General features: G+C 40.7%; 1 protein-coding gene across 4 annotated transcripts; it reads left to right on the top strand.

The window, feature by feature from the left end:
- Positions 1 to 126: 126 nt before the first annotated feature.
- Positions 127 to 18,581, top strand: kdm5c (lysine demethylase 5C). 4 transcript variants are annotated; one of them, XM_026331838.2, is made up of 29 exons: positions 127 to 433; positions 2,040 to 2,187; positions 3,120 to 3,197; positions 3,308 to 3,430; positions 3,528 to 3,698; positions 3,906 to 4,040; positions 5,907 to 5,963; positions 8,514 to 8,637; positions 8,806 to 9,062; positions 9,414 to 9,572; positions 9,677 to 9,796; positions 9,888 to 10,046; positions 10,705 to 10,886; positions 11,025 to 11,187; positions 11,272 to 11,391; positions 11,476 to 11,670; positions 11,890 to 12,071; positions 12,196 to 12,320; positions 12,421 to 12,568; positions 12,645 to 12,735; positions 12,914 to 13,296; positions 13,408 to 13,546; positions 13,654 to 13,833; positions 13,985 to 14,113; positions 14,235 to 14,978; positions 15,150 to 15,192; positions 15,279 to 15,478; positions 17,069 to 17,257; positions 17,537 to 18,581. In XM_026331838.2, exons 2-29 carry the CDS (start codon positions 2,044 to 2,046, stop codon positions 17,543 to 17,545), a joined length of 4,749 nt encoding a protein of 1,582 aa, XP_026187623.1. In that variant the 5' UTR covers positions 127 to 433; positions 2,040 to 2,043; the 3' UTR covers positions 17,546 to 18,581. The 4 variants fall into 4 exon arrangements, with proteins under 4 accessions (XP_026187623.1, XP_026187622.1, XP_026187625.1 ...); XM_026331837.2 differs by having other exon boundaries at positions 127 to 509; XM_026331839.2 differs by having other exon boundaries at positions 133 to 229.
- Positions 18,582 to 18,734: the final 153 nt, after the last annotated feature.

Here is an 18,734-nt window from a genome sequence, read left to right as displayed (position 1 = left end):
GGTTTTGCTATATTTACTTCTAGTACTGGTCCCTTTGTCATTTCTGAACATTATTTGCGTACGTGGGTACTACTTTAGGGAGTGAACGTGGCGGACGTGATGTGAAGATTTGAGGTTGTACTTCGGTATGAGGGGAAAAGCTAAGATGGCGTCTCGTCAAGAAAGATAGGATGGCCTGTAGAGTGATGATGTTGGTCGGAAAATGACTGATAACGACTTAACTGATAAAGTTGAGTGTCCTCTCTACTATTAAACGAACCTCTGCCATACATGTGTTGAACCCGTATGTTCGCCAGGACGTAGTATATGGAATAAAGGGCCAACTTTGCTAGCAGCGGTAGCTAGCCGACTGGACAGAGCACAGCTGGCCAACGTTAGCTAGCCACTCCAACAACAGAGGAAGGAGAGCGGCCACCAGCTCGGTCAAAGCCCGGTACGTCGAGGTGTCTGCGGGTCAGTCACGGGAATGCAGGAGACATTGTAGTGTGAGGGGCTCAACAAATACCTACGTGAGGCATTTCTTCTTCTACATACCCGTAACATATGAGTGTTGTTAACTGGTTTGTAGCGTCGCTGCAGACTAACGCAAGGCTAGCTGGTTGTGTTGACTTAGTTTAGCTAACGCTAGCTAACCAACTAAGGCAGCCTGGGTACGAGACATGGGAGGCGGTGGGATTGGGTAGGTGGGGGGAGGCCTCGATGCTAACGCTAGCTACAAGCAGTGCTATCGCCTCTGTTAGCTAAACAATAGACACAGCCAAATGTAATGATTCCCCGAACAGCAAACTGGAATGGCACACATCTAGAGACTGTACGCTAGTTAAATCCGTTGGAAGCAGGCGTTTTCTTTTTTTGTTTTTCTCTCGTGGCTCTCCATAGGAGGTAAGGTTAGTTTTTACGCCAGTTTTCCCAAGTTTAGTAGCTAGTAGCTAACAGTTGTCAGCACTTACTTGTATTATTGATTAATTTGAACTAAATGTGAAATACCGTCGATATTTCAGTGCGACTACTTGGCATCTACAATTGAGTATTGTGTGTCATGTATCCCGCAAAGCTTATTAAATAGTCCAACCCAGCCCACTGGAGAGTAGTGATGCCTCTTTGGCCTTCTACACCTTAGGGTTCATGGCCGCCACGCATTGTTTGTCTGATGCCCCATTAAGGTTGAAATAGAGGGGATACAGGCCAGTGAAGCCCCACAGTCACTGTTGTTATTTTAATATGACTTTTATAAGTAGTGCTTCAGGACAAAATTCAAAGAATACTCTTTATGACTCTTACATACAGATTATACGATTCTGTGCATTGTTGCTGAGCTGCATACAACAACATTACATCACCATAGGATTTAAATAGTTTGATTTTCTTTATTGCAACTGATAAAGCATCATTTTCTAGCCTGAGCTATGTTGATTCACCAGAGCATGACATTTGTTGTGTTGTCTGATGTTGGGGGATGGGGTTTAACAAGGGCCTCTCTTGAGGACAAAAACCATTTGCAAACTGGGATTTCTTGTTTGTTGTTGTTCTGTGTTTGGGGAAGTGTTGAATAATGAAACATAGAAGAACTAGCATATACTGTATAAAAGATGACAATATGATAATGTTGTATTTTTGTTAGAAAGTAATGATTTTACAAGACCGAACAAATGTAGTAACCATTTGGACTAAAAATATCTTATGTGTTTTACCATTGAGTTAAACTGGCATGTTTTCTTTATGCTTTCTTTGAAAAAACTCATCTGTGCACAAATCATTGTCAGTCATTCTTTTTATATGTATGTTATATAAACGTAATTTCTGAAGTATCAGTTCCTCACAATTTGCGTTTATGCTACTCTGAACTGTCTCTGGGTATCTTGATGTCATTAAGTCATAAAGAAAATGTGGCTTTGAATTGTCCTTAAGCAGTTTGCACGGTTTTATAGATTGACATTGTCATCACCAAATTAAAAAGATTTGTATACATGAAGTATACTCTTGGATGCTTTCAAGATCGTTCATTAACTTGCTCTGTGTTGTCTGTCTTCTATTGTCAGGGCAATGGAAAGCGAAGAGTTTGTGCCTCCTCCGGAGTGTCCAGTATTTGAGCCATCATGGGAGGAGTTCCAGGATCCCCTGGGCTACATTGCCAAGATACGTCCAATTGCAGAGAAGTCTGGAATCTGCAAAATTCGACCTCCACCAGTAAATTATTTTTATGTTGGGATCATGATGTAGAAATGATATGGTTTCTGTGTAATGTGAAGTATGTACAGGGTGGAAAGTATTTCACATGGACTTGCTTTTGAAGACTTGGTGGTATTTTGCCAATCATCAAAAGCTTTATCAGCTCTGGTGACATGAAGGGCACATGAACATAGGAGGCTTTACAAAACATAACCCTGGTTATCCTGTACAACTACTCTATATGACCAGTGTTGGCTATCAAGTGTAGTCCTTCACTGAATATCAATAATTAATCATTGCATTATAATAAATAATAATAGTGGTAATTCCTTATAGGCTACATCAACAAGAAAGAACAGCATGTAAAATTTAAGATGAGATGCTGCAAAGGAAAAAGTAGTGATTCAGAAGTGTCAAATATGCAGTATATTTGTCATGGGGTTATTCATCTTGAACATGTCCTCCCAACAAGATTTACAACTGTATTCTGTTGCCTTTATCTTCCACATTAGCTAATTAGCTAGCAGCTGTATCACACAATTTAAGCAATAGATCACATTGTTACAAGTTTTACATCACAGAATCTCTGAGGATTCTGAAGGATACAGGATTGCTGAAGGAAAGCTGCAAATGGTGTAGGACTAAATGCAAAACTACTTACCTTTAGGATACAGTGGGTACAATTATACAAAATGTCCAGCTATAAAAAAATGCTGGACATTTTATATAAATGATTTCTTCAGAATTAATTGGTGAGAGTGCAGGGCTTTAATTGTTGATGGTGTTGAGCTTGAAAGCCAGATCTGAACCCTGGTTAAGACCAAACTGTCTGTTCACCATCTCATATCCCATATTCATTTGCTTTTGTAGTGAGATCCCTAAATGATAGAAGTTGGCATTAAAGCAGAATTACAACAACTGTTGTAACTAGATGTCTTGCTCTCATATAGGACTGGCAACCACCATTTTCAGTGGAGCTGGATAATTTCCACTTCACACCTCGCATCCAAAGGCTTAATGAATTGGAGGTAAGCTCCTCTTTTTTTGCCTTAGCACTGTACCTTGTTGACTTATAATTGAAGTTGTTTATGGAATTGGCCATAGTAATCACGTTGATCCCTTTTGCCTCTCATTTTAGGCAGAGACCAGAGTGAAGCTTAATTATTTAGATCGTATTGCCAGGTTTTGGGAGATCCAGGGATCCTCATTGAAAATCCCACATATCGAAAGGCGTATCCTTGATCTTTTCAGCCTGTCAAAGGTGAGTATGAATAAAATTGGTTTGAAAGTGTATGTTTTTTCGTTATCTGTGATTATCTAAAATATAAAAAAAATATATATTTATATTTTCATTCCAGATTGTGACAGATGAAGGAGGTTTTGAGATGGTCTGTAAGGAACGACGTTGGGCTCGTGTGGCCCAGAGACTTGGCTATCCTCCAGGCAAGAACATTGGTTCTCTGCTGCGGTCGCACTACGAGAGGATTGTCTATCCTTATGAAATGTTCCAGTCTGGTGCCAGCCTGCCGGTATTTCCACACGTTTTTGTAATGCCTTTTTACATTACCAGAAGCAACAATTCTAATAATAGATAGCATTCAATATAAGTTGACCTGTAAAGAGTTGCTGTATGATAAACAGTATGGTCTCTTTTGGTTAGAATAATCTTTTGTACATCATCTGTAGCACATATGAACATGTTTTCATGTCAGTGCTCTTCTTTATGTAATGTTTAGCATTGCAAGCCAAAGCACTATGATGGCGAGGATGTGGACAAAGAATACAAGCCACACTCCATTCCCCTGCGACAGTCTGTGCAGCCATCTAAAATGAGCAGCTATGGACGCAGAGCAAACCGCTGCCAGCCTGATGTGAGTGACAGTACATGTTCTTACTTATCATTCAATAAATGTATGTATCTGTGACCAGTTACACTAGTTTTTTGTTTTGTTTTTTTTTTATTTAAACAAAGATTTTAAGTCACGTTTTGCCTCAAAATTAAATTTGCCTCATTTGTTTTTAAACTTGCAAATGATAGAGGGAAAATTACATTTTTGCTTATCTTTAGGACCACAAAAAAGACAAGAGTTTGGTGGAACTGATCTGTCAAGCAGGAATTTGTTTCTGCAGTGGAAGTGCAATGTGTAAAAAATATTTGAATTATTTATTTGAATTTGACCTGAATCTCTCCTACATGACTCAAACAACCAAAATTCTTACCCCTGATATTAGTATGTGTTGTCAAAATAGTGCCTTAAAATTACAATTTTGGTTTAAGACACAATGATGTTCCACTGAAAGATGTGCAAACTACTGCTTATTTTAATGCTGTAATGAAAAGGAAGTGTCAATTTTTTTTTCCAGGACTTGAATCGGAGTACTACAGATATATACTTATTTGATGAACTGTGCTGAGCATCAAACGTTGAAGACTGGCAATTTCTGATGTCTGTTAACTTTTAAAGTTTTAAAACTATTGAATAGAATCTATCGCTTACTGATCAGCCAAAGGAGTAACAGTGCTTCTGTTATTACAAGCTAACAAAAAGATATTCCAACGAGTGTTGGATGACAATGTCCATTCTGTCATGTTATTAACTATTTTATCATGCTCCTCCATTTACCTTTGTGCATGAGTTACAGTGTATTATATGGAAAATGTGACAGTCCACGCAGAGTGCATCCCAAATTGCTTTTTGTCCATCCCATGATGCTGCTGTGCTTAATTCTGCTGTTTTTGCTTTCTACTCCATGCCTTAATGTGTTCTTGCTTTTTCTTCCACTTCTCCCATCAGCCAAGTAGACACAAGACTGTTATTACACAAGCCACTTATTTTTTACCAAGCCTTTATTGTTACAATACACAGCACAATGTCTGAACTAGCCTATATGCCCTTATCTCATGTTTGTTATATGTAAGCTAGGAATGCTTCATCTTCTACCCGGTACACCCTTCCCTCAGCAAGGTTGTTAAAGACCTACCCATCATGCTTTGAGTATGCAATGCTTGCAAATGAATATTAGTTGTCATTTATTTTTGCTGAATACATTTTTTATTTTCCATATGTAGTCACATGAATAGGGTAAAAAAATGAATGAAATGTTGAAACTGAGAGAGTTATGTAGACTATGAAATTATGAGTCATTTAGTGCATTTGGTATTGTTTCCTTTTTGTCTTGGTATGTAAATGTACACACGTGTGTGTATACAGGACATTGAGAAGGTGTAAAGAAAGGACATAAATGCATATACCTCCTGAGGTTTAGGAATTTCTTCATTAACAGTTAAACACATTTTTTGACATTTTAGATGGTGTTTAATTTAATAGCTTTTTAGTTTAACTTAGAAAAGTTAAGCTAAATGGAGACAGAAAACAGTGAAGGTATATCAGTAAAGGTATAGCTGCATACTGGTCTGTTGGTATAAACAAAACTTACCTTAAATGTTTACAGTCTTCTCCAACACATTATTACATATTACAAAAAAAAATGCAAAACAGACAGATTTTTAACATTGACATCTAAATTGGAATTTGAAAGAAATATTTATTGTCTAAATCCACATTTTTCTTATTGGACTTGGAATATCCTACATCAGATGTGACCTTTGTCTCATAATGTGTGAGATAAATTTTCCTACATCTACTGGCTCTCTTCTCCAGGCTCTCTCCCTTCCTCTCTCATCTCCTTTTTCCTCTTGTCTTAGTTATTGTTGCTGTTATTGTCTCCCCTTGCAGGGTCCAGAGGATCTGGCCCCCCATCCTCTCACCACTGGCTCTCAACTCATCTCTGCGGTACTGCCTCTTGAGTTCTATGAGCTCACATTCTGCCCCCTGCTCTCTTCCCGCATCTTTTCCTAGACCACCTCACCCCTTCTAAAGTTGTCTAGATGTTTTTTGTTTTTTTTATTTCAACTAACCACTAAAACATTTTCATTAACATACAGTCATACCACTGATGTGTAGAAAGTGGCAACCCATAAGATCACGTGATGGTTGCAGACCTGTTGCCATAGCAACTTTTCTGTGGTGTAATTATGATACGTGTTGTACATGCATTTTGCTGTCTAGTCCAGACAGTGCACACAGTGAGGAAGATTTCTCTGGCCTGTTCTGTTTCTATTGAAGTTCTTTATGAACATGGTCTGAGATTGTTAAATGAGACTGTGGTGGAAAGTGTTATTTTGTGGTCTTGTCTGTGTGTTTTTAGGTGTTAAATTTCAAGTGCCAAGGTTGAGAACTATGCCTCAAATTGCGCAATTCACTGTACTCTCTTGAATTTTTTACTTTATCCCATATTATCAGACATTTTTGTAGTTCATTTGTATGGCTGATTCACTTTCTAGCCTTCTCTCTTTCACTCTTGCTCTCTCACTTCAGTTGTACTTGCCCTGTAATGCTTTGTCTGGATTGTCTGTATGCCTTTGCACTTTAGTGCTGTCTCGCCTTGCTGTCAACTCACTACAGCAGCTGAATGTGTGGCTGCATGCGTTGGAATTTGGGTGCACTCACTGAGAAGACCCTAATAAGTTTAATTTAAAAGGGTTTCACTTTTAAAACACATTAAGAAATGATTTTTATTGTGGTTTGGCACTGTATAAGTAATATTAAATTGGATCATTGAGATAACACAACAAAATACTGGGAATATTAAGTCACTGAAGTACTAACCTTTTTGACGCTTTTCATTGTTGGCATTAAAATCTAGATTTGCTTGTTTGTGGGCCAAGTTATAATTTGATTGTCCAGCACCATCAGGCCCTGCTGATCGGCTTTGTTGTCTACCTCTTTTTTTTTTTTTTTTTTTTTTTTTTTTTTTTTTTATCCCCACCCCACATGAATAGTCCTTTGGTCAACTACGATCTGGAAATAGGAAAAGGTGCCTCTTTTCATCTTTGAGCAAAACGGTGTCTAGACACTGAGCTGTCTCTGTGATGGAAGAGAGGAAGCTCAACAGCATACATGTCAAAATCCAAAACAAATGTGACCTGCTTTGGGAAGATTTTCTTGAATGGCCTCTTTTATGCCATTGTATGTGTCCCATTTTTGTGCTATAAACAACACTATTTTTGTTTGTCATGGCATGCATGCAAGAATTGCCTCCTAAGCAAATACAGATTCTGTTCTACCATAGCCTGTTTTCTAGGTTGAAATCTGCACGGGAAAAATGTTTATATAAGAGGATTAGGTGAACGTCACACAGATATAAACCTCCAGTGTAAAAGCACCTTGAATGGACTTTTACAAAGTTTTAAGATGCAATCTGTTCTTAATGTTATGCATTTTGTTAGGTTCTGCTTTTATGTTTTAGTTCTTCTAAAGTGATGTAAAGACCTGTGCTTCTGTCTACATTGATGATGTTTGCAATCATATGGCTATCTGGTAATTGCATGCAAAAGTGTGGCCAAGTGTTGACAATAACTGCACTAAAATAAAATCAAGGCAGGAGGTCTAAAATGACAGTTCACTACAAACATCTTTCTCTGCTGTTTATACAAGGGCATGGCTAAGCACACATACATGCTGACGGTAACAAATGAAAGCTAGTTGCATGCAACATTTGAGGCTGGTTAACAGCATATGTAAAAATGAATTGATTTGTTGTGCACTTTGGAGTTTAAACCAGACATCCTCTCCTCGACTCCAACAGCATTATCTGGCCTGCAGTGAGTCTCACAGCAGCAGGGGGAGGACAGAAGAGAGGATGATGCAGCCACAATTAGCTAGATTTGCACTCATTTTAAATTTGAAACACTGACTGTGTGGTTTTATGTGCTCTTGAAAATTACTTTTGTTGAAGGGGACAGATATTCAGCAATGGCAGGGCTACAGATAAGACTGAATCCAAATAGGGCTGAAGGCTTAGTTCAAGAAAACAATACTCATTCAGAATACTTCATGCTGTTGTTTTACTATTGTTCATAGTGTTGCTACAGTCCCTTGATTCATAAAAGTTTGACATGCCATAGGAACAGGAAACACCAATGATTAGAAAGTAAATATATTATTATTAATACACTTCAACTATTTTGATACATTATTTAAAAGCTATGCTAATCCTTAAAGTCTGATATTCAACTTACGTGTACGCTGTACACTAACTGTATGGTTGCAACTGCTTGTAATTGTGTGTTATGGTTGTGGGTCTTAGCCTTCAAGCTTTCACTGTGGTGTAGGCTAACTTTTCCCTACTGTCTAACCTAGCATAATCCCTTCCTGTGCTGCATTGCTATGCTATCATGTTTTAACTGTTTGTTCTGCATTTGGCCTAGACTTGCTTTGCTCTGTATGCCTTGGAGATTAGCTGCAGTCTGTCCTTTCATGATAAAAGTTTTTTGTCCACAGCCTGAACCTACAGAGGAAGACATAGAGAAGAATCCAGAACTGAAGAAGCTACAGATCTATGGTGCAGGACCTAAGATGATGGGACTTGGACTGGTGGCAAGGGACAAAGGTATTAGGAAGAAAGGTAAGCACCACGACCACAGCCTCAATCAACCACTTCCATACATAATGTTAAAGGTCTTTAAGGTCTGGTAATAATAATGTTGAAACCTGAAAATCTTGGATATATAACTGGTGAGTTTGTTTCAAGTGTCAGAACCCTGCACTGTAACTCTCCCTGCTCTTCTTTTAGATGAGCTGCCTCAGACTGTTACCATCAAAGAAAATGTGTCTGCTGCCCCTGGTGATCCCTTAGTCAAAGCAGAGCCACTGGAGCCTCAAGAGAAGCAAATCGAAGGGGGCACCTCAACTCTCCAACTGCCTCCCCTTAGTGTCACAGTGAAGAAAGAAAAACCGGAGCTGGATGTGAAAGAGAATGATGAGGAGGATGATCGGCCTTGTACAAAAATGACCATGAGGCTAAGACGCAACCTCAATAATCCACAGTGTGTAAGTAGACCAAAACATGCTGGGGTAAACGTACAAAGTTGAGTTTGGTTAAAGGTCGCATAATTTCAGAAAATGGAATCGAAACATTTTGTAAAGGACTCTGTTGCCCACTCTTCCATTAATTCTCTAAGGAGTCAAGAAGTGCTCTGAACAATGCTAATACTTGTCATTCCAGTGTGATTGCAGTGCTAATTGACAGTGATGACTATAAGCCTGTGAATTCTATCTGTGTTAGTGCAGGTTAGCAATGCTCCATAGGAAACTGGTTTCTGTACAATTTCAAAGCAAGCTCCACATGTTGCAACCAGTCTTCTATTTCTCTTTTTTTTTTTTTTTTTTTTTTTTTTTAAGGTGGATTCTTTTGTGTGTCGAATGTGCGGTCGGGGTGATGATGATGAGAAACTCATGCTCTGTGATGGTTGCGATGATAACTACCACACCTACTGTCTGCTGCCCCCACTCGGTGATCCTCCCAAAGGTAGTTGGCGATGCCCAAAATGTGTGGCAGAGGTAGGAGACTGTGTAAAAGCACTTGTCTGTGATACTCATGGCTTGCCTCGTGCTTCTCTTAACCCACAACATTTCTCTCTCTCTTTTGATTTTCTCACATTTAGGAGTGCAAGAAGCCTACAGAAGCATTTGGCTTTGAACAAGCTACACGAGAGTACACTTTGCAGAGTTTTGGGGAAATGGCTGATACTTTTAAAGCAGATTACTTCAACATGCCTGTCCATGTAAGACATCACCTATTCATTATGAAGCATGTTTCTGCCCTGACTGGTGGTAAAGGGAAGGACTAATTAGCCTGTGTTGCTGTTGGTGTAGATGGTTCCCACTGAGCTTGTGGAGAGAGAGTTCTGGAGGTTAGTCAGCAGTATTGAGGAAGACGTGACTGTGGAGTATGGAGCGGACATACACTCCAAGGAGTTTGGCAGTGGCTTCCCAATGATCAATGGCAAGAGGAAACTCACAAAGGAAGAGGAAGTATGTACTTTTTTTTTTTTTTTTTTTTAAATCCTGGGTAGAACGAGGACTACACTATCCTGCTTTTGAGTCCTTGTGTTGAAATCTAATCAGGGAAACGGTTTTAGTCCAGCACGTGTACATTTATAATTGGTAGAAAGGGTGCAACCAACAGCCATTATGGTTTTAAGAATCACAATTTTGATATGAATCCACTCCACACCTATTCATCTCTTCACCAAGTCAGTGATACTTTTGAAAACAGTAATGTTTGCATAACAGAAAGTTAGTTGCACACTTTTTATTAAGGCGCTAAAAGTTGAAAACAAGTTTGACTGTAACGTTGTCTAGTATTTAATGGTGATTAGAGGGCACTTAGTTGAGCTTGTAGGGTGAACATGAAAAATATCAGCCTAAATCTGCTCACAAATTATCAGTGTTTGGTGTAGATTAATATACAGTTTGATTTCTTGCTTAAATAATGTGTTGAGAATTTTAATTAGCCATAAATCTTGATTGATTAGTAAAATATAAAATCTGATTTTTTTAAATTTCTTAAACCTCCTACTGAATGTGGGTTATGCTGTAATTCATTATGTAGTTGGGAGAAAAACATTTATTAAAAATAATTAGAATTTATGATGTACTATTTTTTTGTCCACTCCACATTTCCTGTCAGGATTATGCCCGCTGTGGCTGGAACTTGAATGTGATGCCTGTGCTGGAGCAGTCACTTCTGTGCCATATTAACGGTGACATCTCTGGGATGAAGGTGCCATGGCTTTATGTGGGTATGGTGTTCTCAGCTTTCTGCTGGCACATTGAGGATCACTGGAGCTACTCTATCAACTACCTGCACTGGTGAGGAATGCTTTTTGTGTATTTGTGTTATATGTAGAAAGCTTCAGTTAATTAAGCATGTCATGTAGAGATTTTGATGATACCATTTCAGAAAATATAACCTTCCCTATCTGGACTCCACTTCCTATGTATTTTCAGGGGTGAACCCAAGACTTGGTATGGGGTTCCCTCAGTGGCAGCTGAACAGCTTGAGGAGGTGATGAAGAAGCTGACGCCAGAGCTCTTTGAGTTTCAGCCTGACCTCCTACACCAGCTGGTCACCATCATGAACCCCAATATCCTTATGGCACACGGTGTACCGGTTGGTCTCACATCAACATATCTGCACAAAGCAGAAATATGGTTTCCTAAAAGGTTTTCTTACATCTGTGTTTGTGATTGACAGGTTGTACGCACCAACCAGTGTGCTGGTGAGTTTGTCATCACCTTCCCCAGAGCCTACCACAGTGGCTTTAATCAGGGATATAACTTTGCTGAAGCTGTCAACTTCTGCACTGCAGACTGGGTATGTGTTGTCGGTCTCTGAAGTTGTCATTTCCCACTACTTACTAAACTGCAGTATCTAGGTATTTGTTCTCTTTCCTTCCAGCTTCCTGCCGGACGTTCCTGTATTGAGCACTACAGACATCTAAGGAGGTACTGTGTGTTCTCCCATGAAGAGCTTACCTGTAAAATGGCTGCTAGTCCAGAGAAACTAGATCTTAACTTGGCTGCAGCTACACACCGGGAAATGTTTATTATTGTTCAGGAGGAGAGGAAACTGCGTAAGAGTCTGATGGAAAGGGTGAGACATATTTTTTTTTTTTTTTTTTTTTTTTTTTTAAAAGATTGTCTCCCTATTTATTTATTTATTTATTCATTCATTCATACATATTATTGGTGTAATGGAATTATTGTTCCATGTGGTACCCTGTCTGATATGGTAATGCTATTAGAGTATGGTGAAAAACCTATTTAATAAAAATTATAAATCTGTTTAATAAAATTTGTATTGTGCCTGCAGGGCATCACTGAAGCAGAGCGTGAGGCATTTGAGCTGTTACCTGATGATGAGAGACAATGTGATAAATGTAAGACCACATGCTTCCTCTCTGCTCTGGCCTGCTCAAACTGTCCCGAGCGTCTGGTGTGTCTCCATCACACTCAGGATCTGTGCAGCTGCCCCACTGAAAAACTCTACCTCAGGTATTCATCTCTTGTGTGTGAGTGTGTGAGGCAATGGATTGATTTGTTAGATACATAGTAATATACCAAAGTGTTATTTCTGTCTTCTGTGAATTTGTGTTAACCTTTTGTGTTGTCTCTCCAGGTACAGATACACCCTGGATGAGTTGTTAGCCATGTTGCACCGACTAAAAGTTCGGTCTGAGTCCTTTGATTCGTGGGCCAACAGAGTAAAAGAGGCTTTGGAGCAAGAAGAGGGAAACAAGATAGGTGCGAAATCAGCATAAGTGAAACCAAGTGAAATGGTCTTTGAACAAAGGTGTTTTTAAACATAATAGCAACATTCAACGATTAAATGGTTGAATTGCAGGAATTGATGACTTGGAGATGCTCAAGAATGAAGCAGCAGAAAAAAAGTTTCCCGACAATGAACTTCTCCGGAAACTCAACACTGTTCTTAAGAACATAGAGCACTGCCAACAAACAAGTACTAATCTCCTCAGTAACTCAAAGATCAGGTATGATGGAACACAATCTTGACATTTAGTTTGTATGTGTGTAAGGTACCTGCACTTACGTAATGCTCTGCTTTAGTGAAAGTAAGATGACTCTGGCAGAGCTAAAATCCTTGGTAGAGATGATGCAAAACCTGCCCTGTGTGATAAGCCAGCTAGAGGAAGTGCAGGTGAGAAGTTACATCACACTGAACAAAGACAAGTGTATATTTGTCAGATTGAAACTAACATTGATTTTAAAAAATAATTTATAAATACTTAATTTGACTTTTGTAAAGACTTTATATTTTTAAAAGTTGCATGTTTGTATAGTGCACTTAAGGTTTTCTTGTGTAACCTCTGCCCAAGGCGGTTCTGAGGACAGTGGAAGAATACCAAAGCCGTGCTCAAGTTCTGGTCACTGAGAGGGAGTGGAGGAGGGACTCTCCATCACCTGAGCAGTTGCAGACATTATTGGAGCAGGGTAGCGATCTGCCTGTTGTGGTGCCAGAGTGTAGTTTACTCCAGGGTTTGAAGGAGCAGGGCCACTGGCTGGCAGAGGTGAGGCGCACACTGGGAACAGAAGGAGGGGAGAGGCAGGAGGTGACACTGGATGTGCTGAGGAACCTAATGGAAGCAGGCTGCAATGTGCCTCAAAGTGTGTCTGTGGAGACGGCTATGGCAGAGCTTCAGGAGCTGCTCACAATTGCAGAACGTTGGGAGGAGAAAGCACAGATCTGCCTTGAACAACGGTAAGACAACTAAAATATGCCACAAGCCTTTTTTGGAGTTCACCTTGTACAGAGATTGTCATTGTTTCCCAAGATGTCCAAGATTTTTTGGTAATTGTTTTGTTGTTGCAGGCAAAAGCACCCTCTCTCCACGCTGGAAGCAATAGTAAACGAAGCTCAGCTAATCCCAGTCCAGCTTCCCAATATCCTGGCTCTGCAGGACTCCCTTACCCGAGCACGGGCCTGGGTAACAGACTTGGAGGAAATCCAGGTAAAAAAAAAAAAAAAAAAAGCTAGTGGCTTTTGTATTGCCCCTCCTTTTTATGGAAATACCTGGTATTGTGAAATATGCTGCAGCTCTTTTTTTCTATGTGGTAGAATGGGGAACATTACCCATGTCTGGATGACCTAGAGGGGTTGGTGGCTATTGGTAGGGACTTGCCAGTCTACATGGAGGAGCTAAGGCAGCTGGAACTACAGGTCGCCAGTGCTCACTCATGGAAGGACAAGGCCAGCAAGACCTTCCTGAAGAAGAGCAGTCAGCACAGTCTACTAGAGGTGGGCAGCTCAGAAGAAATGGGAAATAAAATAAAATTCATCAATTTTCTGTCAGCCTTTAACAAGAGCATAAGATATCTGTCCAAAGTATGACCCCAGTAGAGGAATGCCCATGGTTAGCCATGCATTAAACTTCAGTGTTTCTCTGCAGGTCTTATGTCCGTGTGCAAAAAGGAGAGAGCGGCGAAATGAGCTGGAGCCACTGGAGGATCCATTAGATGATTCTGATACCAACACTCTGGGCCTCTCTGCTCAGGACTTGAGGGACCCAGCAGCTATTGTGTGTTTACTGAACATGCATTTTTATCCTCTCTTAGATGTAGTGATATTTTCAGAGGTGTGAAAAAAATGCCTAATGCTCGGTTTTTTAAGAGAACCTGATTTGTGTGCCCTGTCTATAGGTTGTGGCATTCAAAGAAGGGGAGCACCAGGAGAAGGAGGCACTCCTGAGGTTACAGAAGTTGAATATGTGTAAATCTGGATTTAACACAGCAAGTTACAAGGAGGACAAGGAGAATGGGAGGTGGGATGGCACTATGGAGACTGACTCAGAGAACTCTGTAAAAGAGAACGTTAACAGTAACCGCCCCTGCACCACCGCTCCTCAGTCAGTGTGTGTTTGCACCAGGCAGCCTCGTGCCCCTCAACTCCGCTGCCACCTGTGTAAGGACTGGTTCCATGGTGGCTGTGTTCCTTTCCCCTCTGTGCTCCCGTCTTCCGGACCAATTAACCCCCTGTGCTGGTGGGACTGGGACTCACGCTTCTTGTGTCCACAATGCCAGCGTTCACGGCGCCCACGGCTTGAGACCATCCTGGCATTACTTGTGGCCCTGCAGAGGCTGCCAGTGCGCCTGCCGGAAGGAGAGGCACTGCAGTGTCTGACTGAGAGGGCCATCAACTGGCAGGGCCGAGTTAAAGAGGTGCTTGATTCACCAGAATTGCAGCAAGCACTTCAGAAGTTGCAAGAACTCAAAGAGACTCTTCACTGGGAAGCAGAGAAAGAGGAAGACATGAAAAAGCAAACAGAAGGGAGCTCAGTAATTGTTTTGTCAGATTCTGAGGGAGGGGAAGGAGACGATGGAGTCATTGATCTGACAGAGGAGAATTCACCTAAGAAGAACACAACCGAAAGCAATGGCACTCAGGTTAACGCCTTCTTCTGACTCTGTTTTAACCAGATATAGACTTGCTGATCAACTGACTATATGTTGTGGCAGATGAGCATTTGATAATCTAATACTTGTTTATTATTGGAGACTTTCTTTATCATACTGTATTTAACCTTCCTGTCTAATTCAATGCTTGTTCACCCACAGGCTGGCTGTGAAAATGGCATTAGCAAAAAGTCAAATGTTACAGGTAAGACCTGGGCATTAATCTCTTACTATCAAAAGTGTCCCACAGACACTAGTCCCGACTGACCTTTTTTCCCTATACTATTTCAGATGTGGTCTCTCTGCTCCCCCTGGTGCCTTTACTAAAAGGTCAGGTGGTGGAGCTGTCCCCAGCCACCAGGCTCCGGCTGGAGGAGCTGCAGCTGGAAGGAGATCTCCTGGAGGTGTCCTTAGACCAGACACACATCATCCACAGAGTCCTCCAAGCTTCCTCTGATCCACCCAGAGAAACACTGCACACACTCATTCAGGTCAGGAAAAAGGCAGTATTTTGGATTATTGTCATTCTATTTATAACATTGACTTATTGAAGAAAGAACATGCTTATTTCCAACATGGTGTGATAATTGTAAAAAATAGGCATGAAACATGTAATTGAGTCATACAATAGAAAATCAAAACCCCAGTTTGTTTTGATACTTTTTACCCAGATGAAATAAAGTAGTTTATCGGAGCTTTAGAGGTGTTGGTAGACAGAATTGTTTTTTTTTTTTTTCCCCTCCCCATCCAGGACAGAGCCAGGCTAATGGTTTCTGTCCCTGCTTCCAGGCTTTCTAAACTAACCTACCCCAAGAAAGCAAGTTCTAAAAAAAGTGGAACTATTCCTTTAACTGGAATCAGTTGAATGCATTGTTACGATCTAATTCTATTTTGGTTGGTAATTAGGATATGTACTTGCATTATTGTCCCCTCCATGAACCACCACCTTATCGTGGTGGAGGGAGTGGTGTTCTGTTGTTGGTCTTCCTCTGTCTATAACGAACACCATGTTCAAGCATAAGGGTGTCCATCAGTGCACATGGCACCAGGACACCCTAGGCCGGAGGTCGATGATCAATTTTGTAGTCGTGTCATCTGACCTTCGGCCGTATGCCTTGGACAGTCGGGTGAAGAGAGGGGCAGAGCTGTCAACTGATCACCACCTGGTGGTGAGTTGGATCCTCTGGCGGAGGAGAAAGCGGGACAGACTTGGCAGTCACAAAAGTACTGTAACATTCTGTTGAGAATGTTTGGCCGAATCCTCTGTCAGAGAGGCCTTTAACTCCCACCTCCGAGAGAGCTTCAACCAGATCCCGAGGGCCCCGGATAAGCGGAAGAAGATGGATGGACTTGTATTATTGTTGTCACTCTGAGTTTTAGATAATACTTCATTTATCCCCTGGCAGGGGAATTCTGGTATTACAGCAATAAAAAAAATTGTTGAACAGATTCAGGAAAGTAAAGTACAGGAAAAACACACATAACTGCAATAATAATCTTCATGAACATAAATACAGAGCTGAACAAAGACATGTAGTGGCAGTTGTAGAGTAACTATGTTTGTCAGTGCTAATGCTACTAATCGCTACTGAATGCAGACTTTCATTGCCTCTAGGTCTCTGCTGACCTGTATATGTAGGACTGATGTATATGGTAACTTATTCAATAGCAATCTCAGACCACTCGAGGTGTCCTGCGGGGGTGGTGTGGGTGTTGATCAGGGCTGACAGTTTGATCCTTGTTCTCTTATTCCCAACCTCCTCCTCTTAGTCCAGAGGGCAGCCTAGAACAGAGCTGGACTTTTTGTCAGTTGGTCTAGTGTCTGCTGACACCACTGCCCCAGCAGACCACTGCGTTAAAAATGGCGGATGCCACCACAGTCATGAAAATGTTTGAGGAGTGTACAGCAATGTATAATGGTTGTTTCAGATGTTTTTCTGTCATATCTAGAATTAAACTCTGAAAGCTTGTAGTTGTTCTTCAACTAGGAAATGGGGAAACAATTGCTTTTTTATGGCCATGTTACATTTCTGAGCTGCTTCCTGTCTAACGTTCTTGCCCTCGCTCTGTGTCGCTCTCAGATTGAGCTTGAAGAACAGAGACGAACCAACCGCGGACGAGCCAAGGACTCCAAACGGAAGAGGAAAAGCCACAGACGTGGCAGTGGGGAAGGGGCAAGAGAAGGGTCACTGGGCGCCTCAGTGTCAAAAAAAAACTGTCCCCTCAGCCACAGCCCCTCCCCTCACACGCCTGTCCAGACCCATTCAGAGGCAAGTACCATTTATTTTGTTGCTCTTTAACTGGGTCTGAAAACTGTTTAAATTCCTCAACCAGACAGCCCCAGGTACCTGCGTCTTTGTTTTACAACGCTAGACACGACGTTTTTATCAATGCACACATACTATACATCCACATAACCAGAAGAAACTCTGCTAAAAACTCAAGAAAACCATGATTGGCAACTTTTGTCTCATATAAACAAAGCTTAAAAATGGCCCAGTTTTAACAGGTTAAAACTTGTATTCATTTTTGTGATTTTCTTTTGACAGATTTTGTGATATAGTCGACGCTGGAGCTTTGATTAATGTGGAGGAATTGAAGGGACAGCGTTATGTGGCAGAAGGCCCTGTCACATTATAGAAAGATGCAGGACATCCCCCTGAACCCTGTGTTCCTTCTCATCCCTCATTCAGACACTAACGGAGCAATGACTCTTTGTCCACACTCCTTATCTCAGATGTATCTTTTTGTTTTGTTTTGTTTTTTTTCCTCCCTCCCCCCCCAGACTCAGTGTCTTACCCAAACTTTATTCTCCACCTGACCTGGACCCGTCCTCCCTGTGGACAAACCCATAAAGACTGTTGGACCCACGTGGAACTTACTGTAATAGGAGTATCTTTGGTCTAGAGTTGTCGCTGAGGTCAGCCAGTATGCTATGTTATCCCAACTGTATTAAATGCTAGTTCAGCTGAAGCCTTTCTCAGCACCGGCATCTGCAGTTTCTCTTCACTTGAGCCCACACGTTGAAGTTGGATAAGCTATGGGTAACTTTCAACACGTGTGTTTGGGCATGGATCCTGAAGCTGAGACACAGCAGACGGTTTTGATAGCTGGTCTTAGTTAACAGCACCGTGGTTCAACTTGTATTTTTTTAGTTGTATTAAATCTTGTGTTTGATGCTATTTTGAGGGGATGTGCGTTTTGAATAAACTGAATAAATTTAACACTGGGGAGTGTTAAAAACAGGCATTCATGTTTTTGGTGCTACTTTCCCAAAATGGTTTTCTGTACCTCTTGGCTTTGTCCTTTTTCCTTCCCTTAGTTTTTTTTTTTTTTTCCTTTAAGCTCTCATCCTCTGGACTCCATGTTATATCAGTTCGACCTCTTTTTCTCCCCTGATGTTCTGTCTTTGCAAATTAAAATAACTTCACTTTAACTCACTTTGTCACAAATAATTTTGTTTTCTGGATTCAAATTATTATATTATTATTGATATTGCAGACACACTTGTGAGTTTGTGTACAAACTTTGCATTTTATTGTTGCCTTTGTTTCTTTTCACTCTTAGAAAATAAAGGTTTAGAATTGTTTAGGATATGTTGACTCATTATTTCTCAAGCTCAATAATAGGTTTTGTCATGCTGTTAAAATCTTGTACTGCAGCAGTTAATGTAGCTTCAAAACAGTTTTCATGAACACAGAGTTTATTTAGAAAAGCTTACACTTTAAAGTGACACACTGGACATCA

Source organism: Mastacembelus armatus, chromosome 7, assembly GCF_900324485.2.
Source record: "Mastacembelus armatus chromosome 7, fMasArm1.2, whole genome shotgun sequence".
Taxonomy (NCBI): domain Eukaryota; kingdom Metazoa; phylum Chordata; class Actinopteri; order Synbranchiformes; family Mastacembelidae; genus Mastacembelus; species Mastacembelus armatus.
The sequence above is the reverse complement of the archived record's forward strand: the minus strand, read 5'-3'. Positions and strand labels throughout refer to the sequence as shown.